Source organism: Erigeron canadensis, chromosome 8 (genome assembly GCF_010389155.1).
Source record: "Erigeron canadensis isolate Cc75 chromosome 8, C_canadensis_v1, whole genome shotgun sequence".
NCBI classification, from domain to species: Eukaryota; Viridiplantae; Streptophyta; class Magnoliopsida; order Asterales; family Asteraceae; genus Erigeron; species Erigeron canadensis.
Window position 1 is genome coordinate 41,156,203 of NC_057768.1, and position 15,206 is coordinate 41,171,408.

A 15,206-nucleotide genomic window follows, 5' to 3' on the forward strand; every position below is an offset into this window, starting at 1 on the left:
TTCCTTAAATATTTTTCTTTTAGTTTCTTTATTTCTATATTATTCTTTACCTTTCCTCTATTTGTCTCTCCAAACATTATCCATAGATATCCTATTATGGTTGTCGTTATGTGGGCTATCCTACTAGTATACCAAAAAACCTTAAATTTTCAACACTAAGAAAATATAAACAAACCAAATTACAATCACATAAATATATATATTCCCTATTATAAATTTAAAACTCTATAAATATAAATTTACTAGGTAGATAAATAGATTGTTAAAAAGGGTAATGGGGGGAACCCTAACCCCAGTACCACAATTGGATACGGTTTTTTTTACAGGAACTACAACAGTCAACGCCACGAAGAATCGTTTCTTCAATGAAATCGGTTTGGAACCGGTTTCGGTCAACGTTTGACCAGTTTTTTTCTCGCTATTCTAGTCCAAGAAGCGAAATCGAACCGATTTAAAACCGGTAAGAAGCTGATTTTTGGGATCGAAAGTGGAACCGGTTCCAAACGATCGGTTCTTCAAGAAACGGAATCTGTTCCTCATCAACCGATTTTATTTTGGTTCCGATTCCGGTCATTTGGGATGGGCTCTTGAGGAACCAACTTTTTAGGGGCATAAAAAAAGCTAACCTCGTATGTTTAGCCCAACATTCAACCAGGACCAATTCGAACGCAAACAAAGGCCCATTACACTTCTTCATCTATAAAAGGTTAAAACCCTTCCCCAATTTCCCACCATTTCCACCCTGAAAAAACATTAACGCGGGAAAACAAGAATCCACAAATCGATCTAACAGAAAATTAGTAAATAAAAAAAATGGCGAATGAAGAAGAAGGCGGCAGCGGAGAAGACTATCAATTGGAAGAAGAATTTAACGTGTGGAGAAAAAACACACCTTTTTTATACGATCTAGTCATCTCTCACTCTCTTGAATGGCCATCACTCACCGTCCAATGGCTGCCGTCGCCGCCGTCGTTATACGACAACGGTTCTTTCGCCGTTCATAAATTGATACTTGGGACCCACACTTCTGATGACTGTCCTAATTTCCTGCTTGTTGCTGAAGCTCATTTGCCTGTTAATCCTTCTTCTGCACTCGAAACTAATTTGGATAATCATAGAATCCCCAAGGTTTGATTTTTATTTTATTTTAATTAATTATTTTGTCTTTTGTTTGTGAATTTGTGTTTGGAAAGTGATTTGGGGTTGTGGGTATGATTGGGTTTTTCTGGGTTGTGAAAAAGTTTTAATTGTTTGTATTGTAGGTAAGGTGTTTGATGAAATGCTTAACTGGGGTTTGTGATTTCTGGATAGATATGTGCTTGTTTGTGTGTTTTATTTGGTAGAAAGTGATGTTTTGTGTATTTATATGGGAATGATGTTAAGATTTTTAGGTTTTTGTGTTGAATTAGGTTTTAAGTTATTGAGAGAAATGATATGGTTTTTGTCCAAAACAACCGTTTGTTTTTTCTGTTAAATGGAAAAATATATGCTGTATCATGTATAAATAAATTAAAGATAGAAAGATGCTAGAAATTACATGTTATGCTAACGTGATTTTACGCAGCCACCATAAACCTACAGTATCAACAAAACTATAAAATCTGAGTCACTAGTTGAACCATTGTTTTGGTTGTTGAACATTGACTCACTCCTGTTGTTCTTAGTATTAGTATATGTTGTATTTTTGCCTTTTTGGTGACCTTGGTGTAGGCAGTAGGCGTTTTTTCCAAAAGGTATTGCCATGGTCACACAAATTGGAACTAGATAAATTTTTATAAAAGGAAGATTGGCTATACCGCATAGGGGTTGGCCTTTTTTCTCTTTTTTTTTTGGCACTAGCCAAGCTTTGAGTCCTTGACTTTCGGTTCGGAAAGTTTTAACTCATTGCTGATAAAAAAAAAATGTATTTATATACTTGTGTTACGAGTCATAGTTTGATGATTTGGGTGATTTTATGAGAATTCTTGCTAGATTTTGTAGTATTGGTGTGGTGTAAACGAAATCTCATCAATAGGTGGGTGTGAGAAGATCAACTCACTGAGAGAAGATTAGGGACAGTATTATCATATAGAGGCCTGCCTACTGGCCTAGAGGGACATGTGATGCGAATCTGTTGTCAAGATTTTTTTTTTATTGTAAGTGATTTTAGCCATTATGTATGGTTTTGATGATGCTTGATATGTTATTTACGTATGTGTAGATAGAGGTGATTCAGAAGATACATGTTGATGGAGAGGTGAATCGGGCTCGGTGTATGCCACAGATTCCGTCGATTGTTGCAGCGAAGACTAGTTCTTCTGAAGTTTATGTATTTGACTCGACAAAGCAACCTTTGGATCATGAAGGAGGTTCTTGTAACCCTGATGTTAAATTGAGGGGTCATGACAAAGAAGGGTATGGATTGTCATGGAACCCTTTTAAAGAAGGGTATCTCTTGAGTGGTTCCAATGATTGCAAGATTTGCTTGTGGGATGTGTCGGCAATGCCTGCCAATAAAGTACTTGATCCAAAACATATTTATGAGGTAAACTGGTATCTTGCTTGTATTTTTGAAGCATTTATGGTTGACTAGTTAGCAATTACATTTCTGACCAAGTAATCAAGTATAATCAAGTGTTGTCGCAGGATCATGGCAGTGTGGTTGAAGATGTTTCATGGCATTTGATGAATGGTAGTCTATTTGGATCTGTTGGGGATGATTGCAAACTAATGATTTGGGACTTGCGCACAAATAAACATGAACAAGCTGTTGTTGTTCATGAGAAAGAGGTGAAGCAACTTGAAGCTTTCTTTATAACATTATATTCCGATGCCTTGTAGAACTGTTTTATTATGTTTGGATTGCGACATCATGTTTGTTAGTTGCTTAAGGGGTGGTTAACTTCTTTTGTTTTTCTCACTTGTTCCAGGTGAATTACTTATCTTTTAATCCATATAATGAGTGGGTTCTGGCTACAGCCTCTTCAGATACCACTGTTGGTCTGTTTGACATGCGGAAGCTGACAGCACCATTGCATGTTTTAAGTAGCCATGAGTACGTTTCATCCCCTTTGATACCTAAACATGCTAATCTGCCGAACTGAACTTTGAAAAAATAAACCGTATGAATATAATGATATCCAGCATTCGAGAACTATGATTAGGGAATTCAGCATGTTTAAATGTGTAAGCTTTTTATTTCTGAGAGTTTTCTGTGGGTTTTATAATTTTGCAGGGAGGAAGTATTCCAAGTTGAGTGGGATCCAAACCATGAAACCGTGCTTGCATCCTCTGCTGGTGACAGAAGGTTGATGGTTTGGGATCTAAACAGGTACTTTCAGCCTTCAAACTGAATTCTTGACCCTTCTGTTCATACCTATTTATTTACCATTTAACATGTGTTCTGTTTTGCAGGATTGGAGATGAACAATTGGAGGGAGATGCAGAGGATGGCCCACCAGAACTCCTATTTTCTCATGGTGGTCACAAGGCCAAGATATCTGACTTCTCATGGAACAAGAACGAACCATGGGTGATATCTAGTGTGGCTGAAGACAATGCTCTACAGGTCTGGCAAATGGCTGAAAGCATTTATCGTGAAGATGATGGCGTTTGAACATGACCTATGTACCTGTTGTTTGTTTTCTTGAAAGTTGTCGCTTTACTTTAGGTAAACTTTAATAGTTGTTCATGTATCAAACATGACCTGTTCAGTCCCATAGATATTTGTGCTTGAAGCTTTTCAACTGGGTTTATCAAGTACTTTAACCTTGCTCAGTTCATCTTTGCTGATCTTGCTGTTGGATATTGCTCGGTAACTTAATAGGATTGTATAATTAGAAAAATATGCAGTATTCCCAGCCCCCGTCTTATCTCAGGTGTCAATACTAGTCAAGGCTATGGGCCCTTTCGGGATGGTCATAGAGAGTTAAAGAAGAGCAATATATGACAGGATATATCATCATGTTAAGGTCAAATATGACCAGCTGAACCAAATTATTGAAATGACACAAACAACATTATTCCGAGCTTTATAAATAGGAAAACTCAACTGAAATAGCAAAAAAGGACATGCAAGATAGGTGCACAATATATAGCGATCAAGCAGATTGTTACTTTACACTAATAAGGCCAATGCTGCTGCTATATAGTGTGCAATTCATCTAGATGTTGCTACATGAACGCCTCCCTACAAAAGAATAAACCCGAAAGGAGATCAAGACACATGTAAAGAGAAGTAATTTGGGAAATCTACAAACAAACGAATTAACATCAGTTTTTCTAAAATGAACTTGATCGTCAAAAAAATGAAATACATCTTACCTTTTCTCTTAGTTCCAGGAGATGGATTGACACCTGCAAAATCATCGTTAGCTTCACATCCTCCACACTCATTGAGCATTAAACCTTGGTTGCCCAGACACTGATCCTCAAAGTCACAACCATCGACACCCAAATCATGGTGCATCACTGACGTGCTCTGCATATTACAAGAATTAACAAGGCTCTGGTTAGTCATTTGTTGCTTCTGATAAGGAAATGAGCCGATTTCTCCTTCGATTCTCCCTCTAATGTCCACCAGCAAACACTTGAGTCTCCCAACTTCTGATTCCAACCCCACTTGACTTTGAATTCTTTTCATTAGTTGCTGGTTCATTGCTCTCAATCTAACCACTTCATCTTCTAATGAAGCGGTACGTGCTTTCTTCTTTTCACGGTACTTTCTCACAGCTTCCCTATTCCCTGAAGATTGTTTCTTGCCTTTTTTCCCTGAGGATTCGGCAGTGTCATCAGTAGGAGTCTTGTCATCATCACTCGTAGCAGATAAAATCTTGGTATGGACATGGTAACATGTATGAGTGTGTGAGGAATCCGGTCCGGGTGGGTTGCACGTGTGAGTATGCATACAACCATGCTGTGTGTCATTGAAGATTTCATTAAAGAAACTACTCATGGAACCACTACTTAGACCATCACCAACATTGGAACCCAAAAACATATCTTGGTTAGAGAACTCAAGTTCTCCATCTTCTATCCCCATCACAAATTCAGCTAATTCAGCTTAAACTAAATTAGGCCTAATTCAACATTCTTTAGTGGAAACCTTTAAACTGTTTCGACAACAAACCAACTTTAAGCGTCCTTTAGTATCAAAACCCTATAAATAGATATATAGAAAGGTTCTAGTTAAAATATAATATAAGTACAAAGTAAAACAAATAAAACAATATGTTTTTGTTCGCCGAAAATTCCACGTGTCTATATTTTGTAGTATTGGTTATTTTTATACACGTTAGCTAGCTTCTAACCCGTTAGCTCTATACCAAAACTTAGCTATGATCCTGATCACAAGATTCTTGTTTTCGGCCCGAGGTCTAATCATAGAAAAACAGGTCTAAACGCAAATTAAGGCAAAAAGGTTTATTTTTGGGACCCTTGACCAGCCTTTGTCAAACAGTCCCAGTCCCAACACGTAAAACAGGCATCGAATCTAAATAAACATGAAGTTTAAGACACAAACAACATGACTAATATAAACATTATTTACAGCTTAAGAAAATATATACAGCTAAATAACCATGCAAAATGTAAACTAATAAATGCAAACAACCAAGCAGAAAGTTCTACCTTGTAACCAGCAGAATTATTGAATCAGCTGCTGGTAATCTGGAAAATAGATAATATCTGAAAAGGGAGTTTATGTAACCAAATAATAGATTAGATGAAAGAAACTCAAGGAAGAAAATGGACCACTAGTGGTGTATAGATTCCTATTTTTTTTTTGTAAAAGAAAAGTAAAAGCTAAAGCTACAAGGTGCATATATATGATATTTAAAGGGCTAATTTGTAAATTTAGGGAAATGTTTTAGTGGACACCATGATCTACTAGAGGATTAAAGTATATAAAAATAACAAAAGATTCTTTTTGCTTGTATAACTTCTTGTTATGTTATGCAACTTGTAATGTTAATAGTACCAATATAGATCTACTCTACGAATAGTAAGCGCCCACCTCAATGCTATTTATTTATTTATTTATTAAGTTTAATAGTACCAATATATAGATTAGACTTAGTCGTGCTATTTCGGTCACTTGGTATCTATCTATAATATAACTAAAAAAGGTATACTTAACACCCTTAATCCATTTTTTTGAGTCTAATCCTCCCTCCTTATTAATCCTCTAATTTTTTTTAATATTAATCTAAATTAGTTTATAATTTTTGGTTTTCCATCACCAATTTACACTTTAACCCCAATCTAAAACAATTAATTTACACTTTTTATTTTCCATCACCAATTTACACTTTAACCCAATTTAAAATAATTAACTTACACTTTTTGATTTTTCATCACCAATTTACACTTTTACCCAATTTAAAATAATTAACTTACACTTTTTGATTTTCCATCACCAATTTACACTTTAACTTAATTTATATTTAATTATACTTTTATATATATAGTTTACACTTTTAGAATATAAGAAACTGTAAATTTTTTATTTAACTAAAGTTGAAAAAAAAGGGTAAACTGAAATCAATATTTATATGAAGTTAATTTTCGTATGTTTCTTCGTTGGGCGGATAATTTTTGGAGTATTTTGACCGATGTAGTGACTATTCAGCTAGCAAATTTTCAAGTTGATTTCGGTATATCTATTTAATATATTTAAAATCCAATCTTCTAGCTTTGATTAATATATTTTGAAATTACCCGTCCATTGGACGGGCCTGACCACTAGTTATATATATGTTGTTCAATACGTAATTAACTATGGAGAATGATATATTTACAACATATTTTAGCCATTTATAACAAAATACACATTTTACTGTACAGTGTACAACTGCATAAAGCACGCATTGTTGTAGATAACTAAAACTTATTGTAGATATATCACTCCCCGCATTATTTATAGATCTAAGTGTTCATTGTTTATAGCAACCAATCAAAATTAATCTATCACCATGATTAAGAGTTAATATTAAAACTTAGCTAATCAACCCGAGTCGCTTTAATTAAAAAGTTAAAACCAAAAAATATATATAATTATCTATGTAATTTGTTGTCGATACATTATAATTTAATATGGAAATAACAACATACTTGTACATATAAACATTAATATATGAACCGATTGATGAAAAGGTAAAAAGTAACTATTATAAATTAATGACATATATGAAATTAAAAAAAAAAAGAGCTAGGATACAGTCGCTCATTGTTCATATTAATTAAATAAAATTAAGGTTAAAAAAATAATATGAAAAAAAAAATGACATGGGGCCTAATATAAAAAAATAGTTGACATAGGGCTTATTATAAAAAATAGTTTTTTAAAAAACCAGAAAAATAACTATGACATCATATATTTCTAAAAAAATAGTTTAAAATAAATGTTGACATGCCACATAAAAAAAAACTTTTAGAAACAATTTTGTTTTATATCTAAATACCATCCTATAAAGCATTTTGTCTTTTTTTTTAAGAAAAAATGATTTGAACTGCCCAAAATACCCCGATTCTTTATTCATTAATTTAAACATCTCTACCTAATATACCTATAATAACCTTAAATCTCAACCACTCATTATTCTCTCTCTCTTCAAATCTCAACAACTCATTTTTTTCCCTCATCTATAAATCATTTTATTCCTCTAATTTATTCAAAATCTTTTATCTCAAAACCATATATCAATAAATTATAAAAATTGTATGGGTGTTCTTAAAATTTCATGCTCTTTCATTAAAGATGTCATTCGATATATTTTCGACAAATTTTTAAATCCAAAGGCGGAACCCGTAAGGCTAAGGCATTTGGCTATCATACTCTATGACTTGACCTATCACCCTCACCATCTCACCGCCGCAACGCACGGACACTATCTCTCGTATAAGAGATGTGTTTAAGCCTTTCAGGCTGTTGGTGAGTTTTAAGCTATGATCTTTGTTTTTATGGTATATTTCTCCGCCACTAGATTATCATGGTGAAAATTATTATGTATGTTGGTTTAGTTTGATTTGACAACAAAAAATAAATACACAATTACACTTGATAATATGATATATCACGTAAGTTTTTTGAAAATAGTTGTACTAGTTTAAACTTGAAAGTGAACAAAACTAGTAATAATGTAACTATGAGAACATAATTACGGGACGAAGAAGATATATAATTCTTAATCATGGTGATTAATATAATTTTGATTTATTACTACGAACATGGAATTAGAATAGTGAACTCCCTGAATGCGAATTTGGGATCCTGGCCGCCAGAATCACCAAATCATGGTCCTTTTATTAATTTGAATTTTTCATTGGCGGACAACTAATATGAGACAGAAAATACTAGCCAGTAACATTACATATATGATATGATTCTTGATATAGTAATAGAAAGAAAAATGTTAATATTACTTGGGATAGTTAGCATAGATTCTTGATATAGTATTTGTACATAAACGTTATATATTGTTTGGTATCGCCACTTTGGCAGATACTTATTAAATGAAGTTCACTTTTTAAAAAAAAAACATATATGATATGATCTCACAAAAACATATATGATATGATCTCACATAAACCATGTACCTAAGCAGTCATTTTATATTTAGAAATTTATCTATATATCAATAATAATATAATATACTCGTGCATTTGAGAGAATTTGTAATCTAGAAGTTCAAAAAGCTAGGTAAAAGCTTAAATATAGCAAACAATCAAAGCTAAATAATGGGATCGAAAACCTCAACCACAATCTTAAGCCTATCAAACCGAGAGATCCTCTTAAGCCTCGTAATTACCGTGATTATCTCTCTCATTAACAAAAATCTTTGAAATAATAACATGAACATATTCAATTTGCACGTTTTCTTCCTTAATAATGTTTTAGGCTCATCAACATGTCAAAATTAAAATTTTGCCCATATATAATAAACGTAACCTTACTTAAAATTTAGTATTTAAGTTATTGTTTTATTTTCCATAATACATACCTTCATCAAGAAGGTAGATTATTGAGAAGAAAAAAAAAATGAACATGAAAAGCCGGTTAGGATTTGTATACGTTTTAATCACAACGATATCCGTATTGGTTACTTGCCATATCGACGACAAAAATGAATATACTCCTGGACCCGTGACATATAATGCTAGGTCCGTTGTTGTTAATGGGAAGCCGATACTTATATTTTCGGGCTCCATTCATTATCCACGAAGCACGCCTGAGGTACGTTTCACAAGTTGTATTGGATTTTAAGTTTGGTCCCCCTTTGTGTTGATTTGTTTTCAAAAATGTACGTAGAATTTATTCGGGTGTTTTTGGATTAGATGTGGCCAGATTTGATTAGGAAGGCAAAAGAAGGAGGATTAAATACAGTTGAAACTTATGTTTTTTGGAATGTCCATGAGCCTCTTCAAGGCCAGGTTTTTTTTATTTTTATATAAATGCATGCTCTATTAGAAAAAAAATGTACATATTTATCTTGAGGAGGGAATTTGATTTGATTTTGTTTATTTTGGTAGTATAATTTTACAGGAAATTATGATTTGGTGAAATTCATTAAGTTGATTGCTGAACATAATATGTATGCAATCTTAAGGCTTGGACCTTTCATTCAGGCAGAATGGAATCTTGGGTAACATACATAATTAAAACTTTTACTGTATTATGTCAATTTGTTGACGTTTGCACATTATTCTACTTGAATTTATCTAAGTAGAAATTTCATTTATATGATGAGCAGAGGACTACCATACTGGTTAAGAGATGTTCCGGGGATCATATTTCGCTCGTATAATGAACCCTACATGGTTGGTAATCTTGTTAAAACCCTTTTCATAATACAATTTTATACATGAACTTTAGTATCATAACAAATTGACAACATTTGAACAATACACTTTCACATATACAATATACATCATTTCGAAGCAGTTCACGGATATAACCAAACTGACTTTGATTGTATATATAGGATCATATGAAAAGATATATGGAAATGATTGTCAAAATGATGAAGGCGGAGAAGTTATTTGCACCTCAAGGAGGCCCTATTATCCTTGCACAGGTGATTTATCCAATAATGCACCTTATGAAAAATGGCCATTTGGGACTTTGTGGATCTAGGTTGGGTTGAAGTGTACGTGTCCATGGGCACACTTTAGATTTCCAAGCAAGCTTATGATAATTTTGTCCATGGGCTCCTTTACATATTTTTATTATATAAAATTATTATATTGAGAATTTCTACATAGTATACTTCATTTTAGTCTTCAATTTGTTTTACCACGGTAAACTTTCAAACATGTCTAAACAAAACAAAATTACTACCTAGAGTTCCATTCAAGACAACTTTGACCCGACCCAACCCGACTACTAATTAACCAGCCCATTTGAGTTTGTCACGTGGGCTCATTAACTTGGACACATGTGGTTTTGAATCTTAGACTTGGACACAATAATACAAAGTCACTTATTTAAAACTAACAATATGTATATAACTTATGTTTTGTGATGTACTGTAGGTTGAAAATGAGTATAATCATGTTCAAGAATCATATAGGGAAAAAGGCATTCAATACGTCAAGTGGGCAGCTGATATGGCGACAGGGTTGTATCCCGATATCCCATGGATAATGTGCAAGCAAAAGGATGCCCCTCAAAATGTGGTATGCTCAATGCTCAAACAGTTTTATGATACAAGCTCACATCAACTATTGGAAAATTGCTTTACGTTTGTTGATTAAATGAATACTTAATTGGTAGACTTATGATCAAACTTAAACTCACAACACTAAATTGCCTTGAAACTTCACAGTTCAATAGGTAATTTAGGATTAAATTATCTATATAAAGACACACATATATATTTCACTAGGTTCTATTTTTCTTTATTAAGTTTTAAATTTCTAATTGAACCTCAACTATATAATTTGTACCTAGATAAGTACATGCAATGGAAGGCATTGTGCAGATACTTTTGGTGGCCCAAATGGCCCTGATAAGCCTTCTTTATGGACCGAAAACTGGACTGCTCAGTAAGCTTAATACAATTTTCATTGAAAACAATTTATATTTTTTATTTCACTTCCATTTTCGTATAACTTGTTTCAATATCTATTTCATGGTGATTTACAGATATCGAGTTTTTGGAGATCCACCATCTCAAAGAGCAGCAGAAGATATTGCATTCTCGGTTGCTCGGTTCTTTATGAACAATGGAAGCATGACTAATTATTACATGGTAAGAAGTCACTGTTAAATTATAGATTTTGGAAACAGGATGAATAATATTTCATAACTTTTATAGTCTTGTTATCATCTTAGTATCATGGTGGAACCAACTTTGGAAGAACAAGTTCTTCTTTCGTGACCACTCGCTACTATGATGAAGCTCCTCTTGACGAATTTGGTGAGCATTTTCGATAGCATTTTTTTCTTTCTTTCCTTCTTATAGCTCAAAGAAGGTTTATTATAAAGACATATACCTTTATCTTTTGTTTTTAATATGTTAGGTTTAATAAGAGATCCTAAATGGAGTCACCTTAGAAATCTCCACAGGACTTTGAGATTGATAAAGAAGCCTTTTCTTTCGGGTACTCGTAAAGTCCAAGAGATTAACAAATATGTCCAAGTAAGCATTTCTCATGGCAAAAAAATAGACATTATAATAAATTTGTATCTAGAAAAGAAAAGCTAAAAGAACCCCCCTAAATCGAGTTTATTACATTCCTTGTTCCAGGAAGTAATAAGCCCATTCTTTTCACTTACATTCAGTGATGGGTTTTGCAGATAGTTACTTATGAGAAACCTGAAAGCAATCTTTGTGCAGCGTTCTTAAGCAACCGTCACAAGAAAGTCCACCGGACCATTGCATTTAGGGGAAATAATTATTTCCTGCCACGACGATCTGTTGCCATTCTTCCTGATTGCAAAAATGTTATTTTTAACACAGAACTTGTGAGTGTTTTCTTCAAACTCATTAACTTACAGGGCAACTAATGGTAGAACTGACATATATGTATGAAAAAAAGAGCAGATCATATCACAACATAACTCAAGGACTTTTGTCACTTCAAAGAAAGCCAACAATTTTAAATGGGAGTGCTATAAGGAGAACATTCCTACTTTTAGTGATTTACCAGCTCAGAGTAAAACACCATTGGAACTCACATCCATGACTAAAGACACCACTGATTATATGTGGTATGGTACCAGGTAAAACAGACAAACGAACGTAAAATTAAAAAGAGTGGTGCCGAGTTATACCTGTACATATAAGTATATAATCCCTCATAGGCTCATATGGTTTGATCTTTTACCTATTTTGTAGCTTAAATCTCTATAAAGATGATCTACCTATGAGACCAGATATCTTGCCAGTAATACAAATACAAAGTCTTGGGGATGCATTGTTGGCATTTGTTAATGGACAATATATAGGTGAGATCCAATGATAGTTAGATATTACTGTACTTAATTATGATAAACCCCTTTAATGACTATGGTACTATTCAGGGTTTGGACATGGAAACTTCATTGAAAAGGCATTTACATTCACCAAACCCGTGAGTCTGAAGGTCGGATTGAATCAGATATCTATCTTGGCAATGACCGTGGGACTACCGGTAAAAGCATAACATGTAGTTAAATAGATTGTATCCATATCTACGTTTCCTACACATGTTGTCACTCAAACTCTCAAAGTATTATGACTGTGTCACTGTTATTCATCATCTGCAATGTATGTGGTTAACACTAATAATTTTAAACAATTTTCTTTTGCATTTCGTTTTCACTGATTCAAGAATAGTGGAGCGTACATGGAGAAGAGGTTTTCAGGCATTCGAGCCGTTATGTTACTAGGTATGAGTAGTGGTTCTCTTGATATCACACTCAACCAATGGGGTCATAAGGTATGTTCATAAAATAAAATAAAACTTGTCTGTCAGCAAAAAAATTTCTTAACAATGAAGATTATATACACATTCACCAAACTTATGCGCGTCTAAGGTTGGCATTGAGGGAGAATCCCTGAGATTATTCACAGAAGAGGGATCGAAAAAGGTTAAATGGGGGCCAGCCAGCGGACCAGGAACACCTATTACATGGTACAAGGTAATAGAGAATAGTGTTCACCTTATTTTTTGGGCAAGATTTCTTCATGGGTTTCATGCTTTGAACATAGTTTCATGTTGTAGACGCATTTTAATGCCCCAGAAGGAAACAACCCGGTAGCTATCAAGATGGGCAGAATGGGCAAAGGAGTAGTTTGGGTCAACGGTCATAACCTTGGTCGTTATTGGGAAAATTATCGTTCCCCTCTTGGAGCCCCTTCTCAAACTGAGTAAGCGAGTCTAATATTGGTTTCAAATCAAAAAGGAAACTTAGATCAAATTTTTGACATCAAATTTTCTGTTTTCATAAGGTATCACATCCCACGGGCTTTCTTAAAACCAAATAACAACTTTTTGGTCGTGTACGAGGAAAGTAGTGGAACCATTGATGGTGTCTCGATCAACACTGTAAATCGGGATATCATTTGTAGCTATATGTACGAAGACTATCCGCCGAATCTTGACACATGGAAAATAGAAAAGGACATTGTCAAGCCTATCGCCGAAAATTCCAAACCAGAAGCTCAACTTATTTGTGACCCTGAAAAATATATCAAGGAAATTCAGTTTGTTGGTTTTGGTAATCCTTGGGGATCATGTGGTACTTATATGCAAGGAACGTGTCAAGCTCCCAATGCCAAGAAAGTCGTCGAAAAGGTAAAACCAATACTGAACGTATACATTCAACATATTGTACATAACTAGCTTATGACCGAGTACTCTTGTCTTGAAAACAGGCTTGCTTAGGAAAGAATAGTTGCAGAGTTACACTTGATAGAGCGACTTTGGGCGAGCCGAGTGGTGACGTTGCTTGTGCTCAAGACAAGGTTAAAAGACTTGCTATCCAAGTGAGGTGTGGGAAGAAGAAAGAAGCATAGATTGATAGATGACTTTTTTTTTTTTTTCATTTGGCCGGGTTAGGGTGTTTGTGACATTTTTTGCTAATTGAAAGACCTTGATCGACAAAGAAACTATAATGGTTTATATGGCACAATGGAACCCCCAAATTTTTGGTATTTGGACTTATGTAAATTAATCTAAGGTTAGAATTAAGATTATAATTCTTTAGATTATAATTTTTTTTTTATTTTTCATTAATAAACTTTCATTAAGATTATATTTTGGTATATATTAAAAATTTATAAATGTAAGCATTTCTCACTAATGACTATAGTGACACTTTAACTCTAATGACTACAGTTTTTACATATGACATGACTTGTACTAGTGACTTATTCATCTCTTTCGTGTTCATATGAATAAGAATAAGAATAGTACAATCGTGAAACAACACTTTGAAGAATGCTTTATTGCTTTACAAGAGCTTTTTATAGTTTATCAATTACCCATTAAAATAAGGATACGTGTTATCACTGGTTTGTAATGTTGGTTATCTAATATAAGATGGAGAGAAGAGTTGAGAAAGAAATATAGGTAATCTTATTAAACAGGAATTATAATTAAGTCTTGTATTTATAGGTTATTAAAGAATATTCTAAAAACTCTAATATGGAAGTGAATATCCATATTATATTTATATTACAATAGATACAAATTATTTGTTATATAACAAAGTGTTATATAATTGTGAGGCAGCTGCTGCTGCTGCTAACTTGCTTATTTATTTATTTCAACCAGACTAGCAGATACCTGTGCAGCTGTCTGCTAGTTTGCTTATTTATTTTTTAACCAAGTTAACAGGTACCTGCACAGCTGTCTACTAGCTTGCTTATCTGCTTTTTGTAAAAAGAAAATATATTTGATATGTCAAACTTCTTAGTAGGTTTATCATATTGTTTTTATTTAAAGTTTTTTTTATATTCCGTCTATATTTATTTTTGATTTGGCTAATCCATATAACTCCCTCCGTCCCACTAAAAGTGTCATGTTTTGAATTTTCAAAATCTAACATTTCTAACTTTGACCTTAAATAATTTTGTGTGTGTTTGATAATATTTGATGAAAGTTATATAAATTGAAAGTGATTTAAAAAGGTGTTTTCATTGATATTAACTTTGATCAAGTTTTATATAACACAAAAAAATATATTTAAGTTCAAAGTTTATAAACATTAACTTTGAATATTCAAAATAGAACATTTTTTA

General features: G+C 33.4%; 3 protein-coding genes across 3 annotated transcripts; 2 read left to right on the forward strand and 1 right to left on the reverse strand.

Annotated features, from left to right (window-relative positions):
- The first annotated feature begins 746 nt into the window (after positions 1-746).
- LOC122611152 (WD-40 repeat-containing protein MSI3-like) lies at positions 747-3,771 on the forward strand. The gene is made up of 6 exons (XM_043784128.1): positions 747-1,128; positions 2,201-2,524; positions 2,626-2,769; positions 2,910-3,034; positions 3,215-3,310; positions 3,394-3,771. The coding sequence occupies exons 1-6, from the start codon at positions 814-816 to the stop codon at positions 3,593-3,595; spliced, it is 1,206 nt and encodes a 401-aa protein (XP_043640063.1). The 5' UTR covers positions 747-813; the 3' UTR covers positions 3,596-3,771.
- A 169-nt stretch (positions 3,772-3,940) lies between these two features.
- On the reverse strand, positions 3,941-5,718 carry LOC122611153 (basic leucine zipper 19-like). The gene is made up of 3 exons (XM_043784129.1): positions 5,608-5,718; positions 4,303-5,137; positions 3,941-4,168 (listed from the first exon to the last, which is right to left on the reverse strand). The coding sequence occupies exons 2-3, from the start codon at positions 5,018-5,020 to the stop codon at positions 4,143-4,145; spliced, it is 744 nt and encodes a 247-aa protein (XP_043640064.1). The 5' UTR covers positions 5,021-5,137; positions 5,608-5,718; the 3' UTR covers positions 3,941-4,142.
- A 3,323-nt stretch (positions 5,719-9,041) lies between these two features.
- LOC122579531 (beta-galactosidase 14) lies at positions 9,042-14,072 on the forward strand. Its single transcript, XM_043751713.1, has 19 exons — positions 9,042-9,211; positions 9,313-9,408; positions 9,508-9,620; positions 9,729-9,795; positions 9,960-10,052; positions 10,510-10,653; positions 10,928-11,022; positions 11,123-11,228; positions 11,312-11,396; positions 11,500-11,618; positions 11,777-11,944; positions 12,024-12,202; positions 12,318-12,427; positions 12,503-12,612; positions 12,793-12,900; positions 12,998-13,102; positions 13,186-13,331; positions 13,413-13,758; positions 13,839-14,072. The coding sequence occupies exons 2-19, from the start codon at positions 9,313-9,315 to the stop codon at positions 13,977-13,979; spliced, it is 2,331 nt and encodes a 776-aa protein (XP_043607648.1). The 5' UTR covers positions 9,042-9,211; the 3' UTR covers positions 13,980-14,072.
- Positions 14,073-15,206: the final 1,134 nt, after the last annotated feature.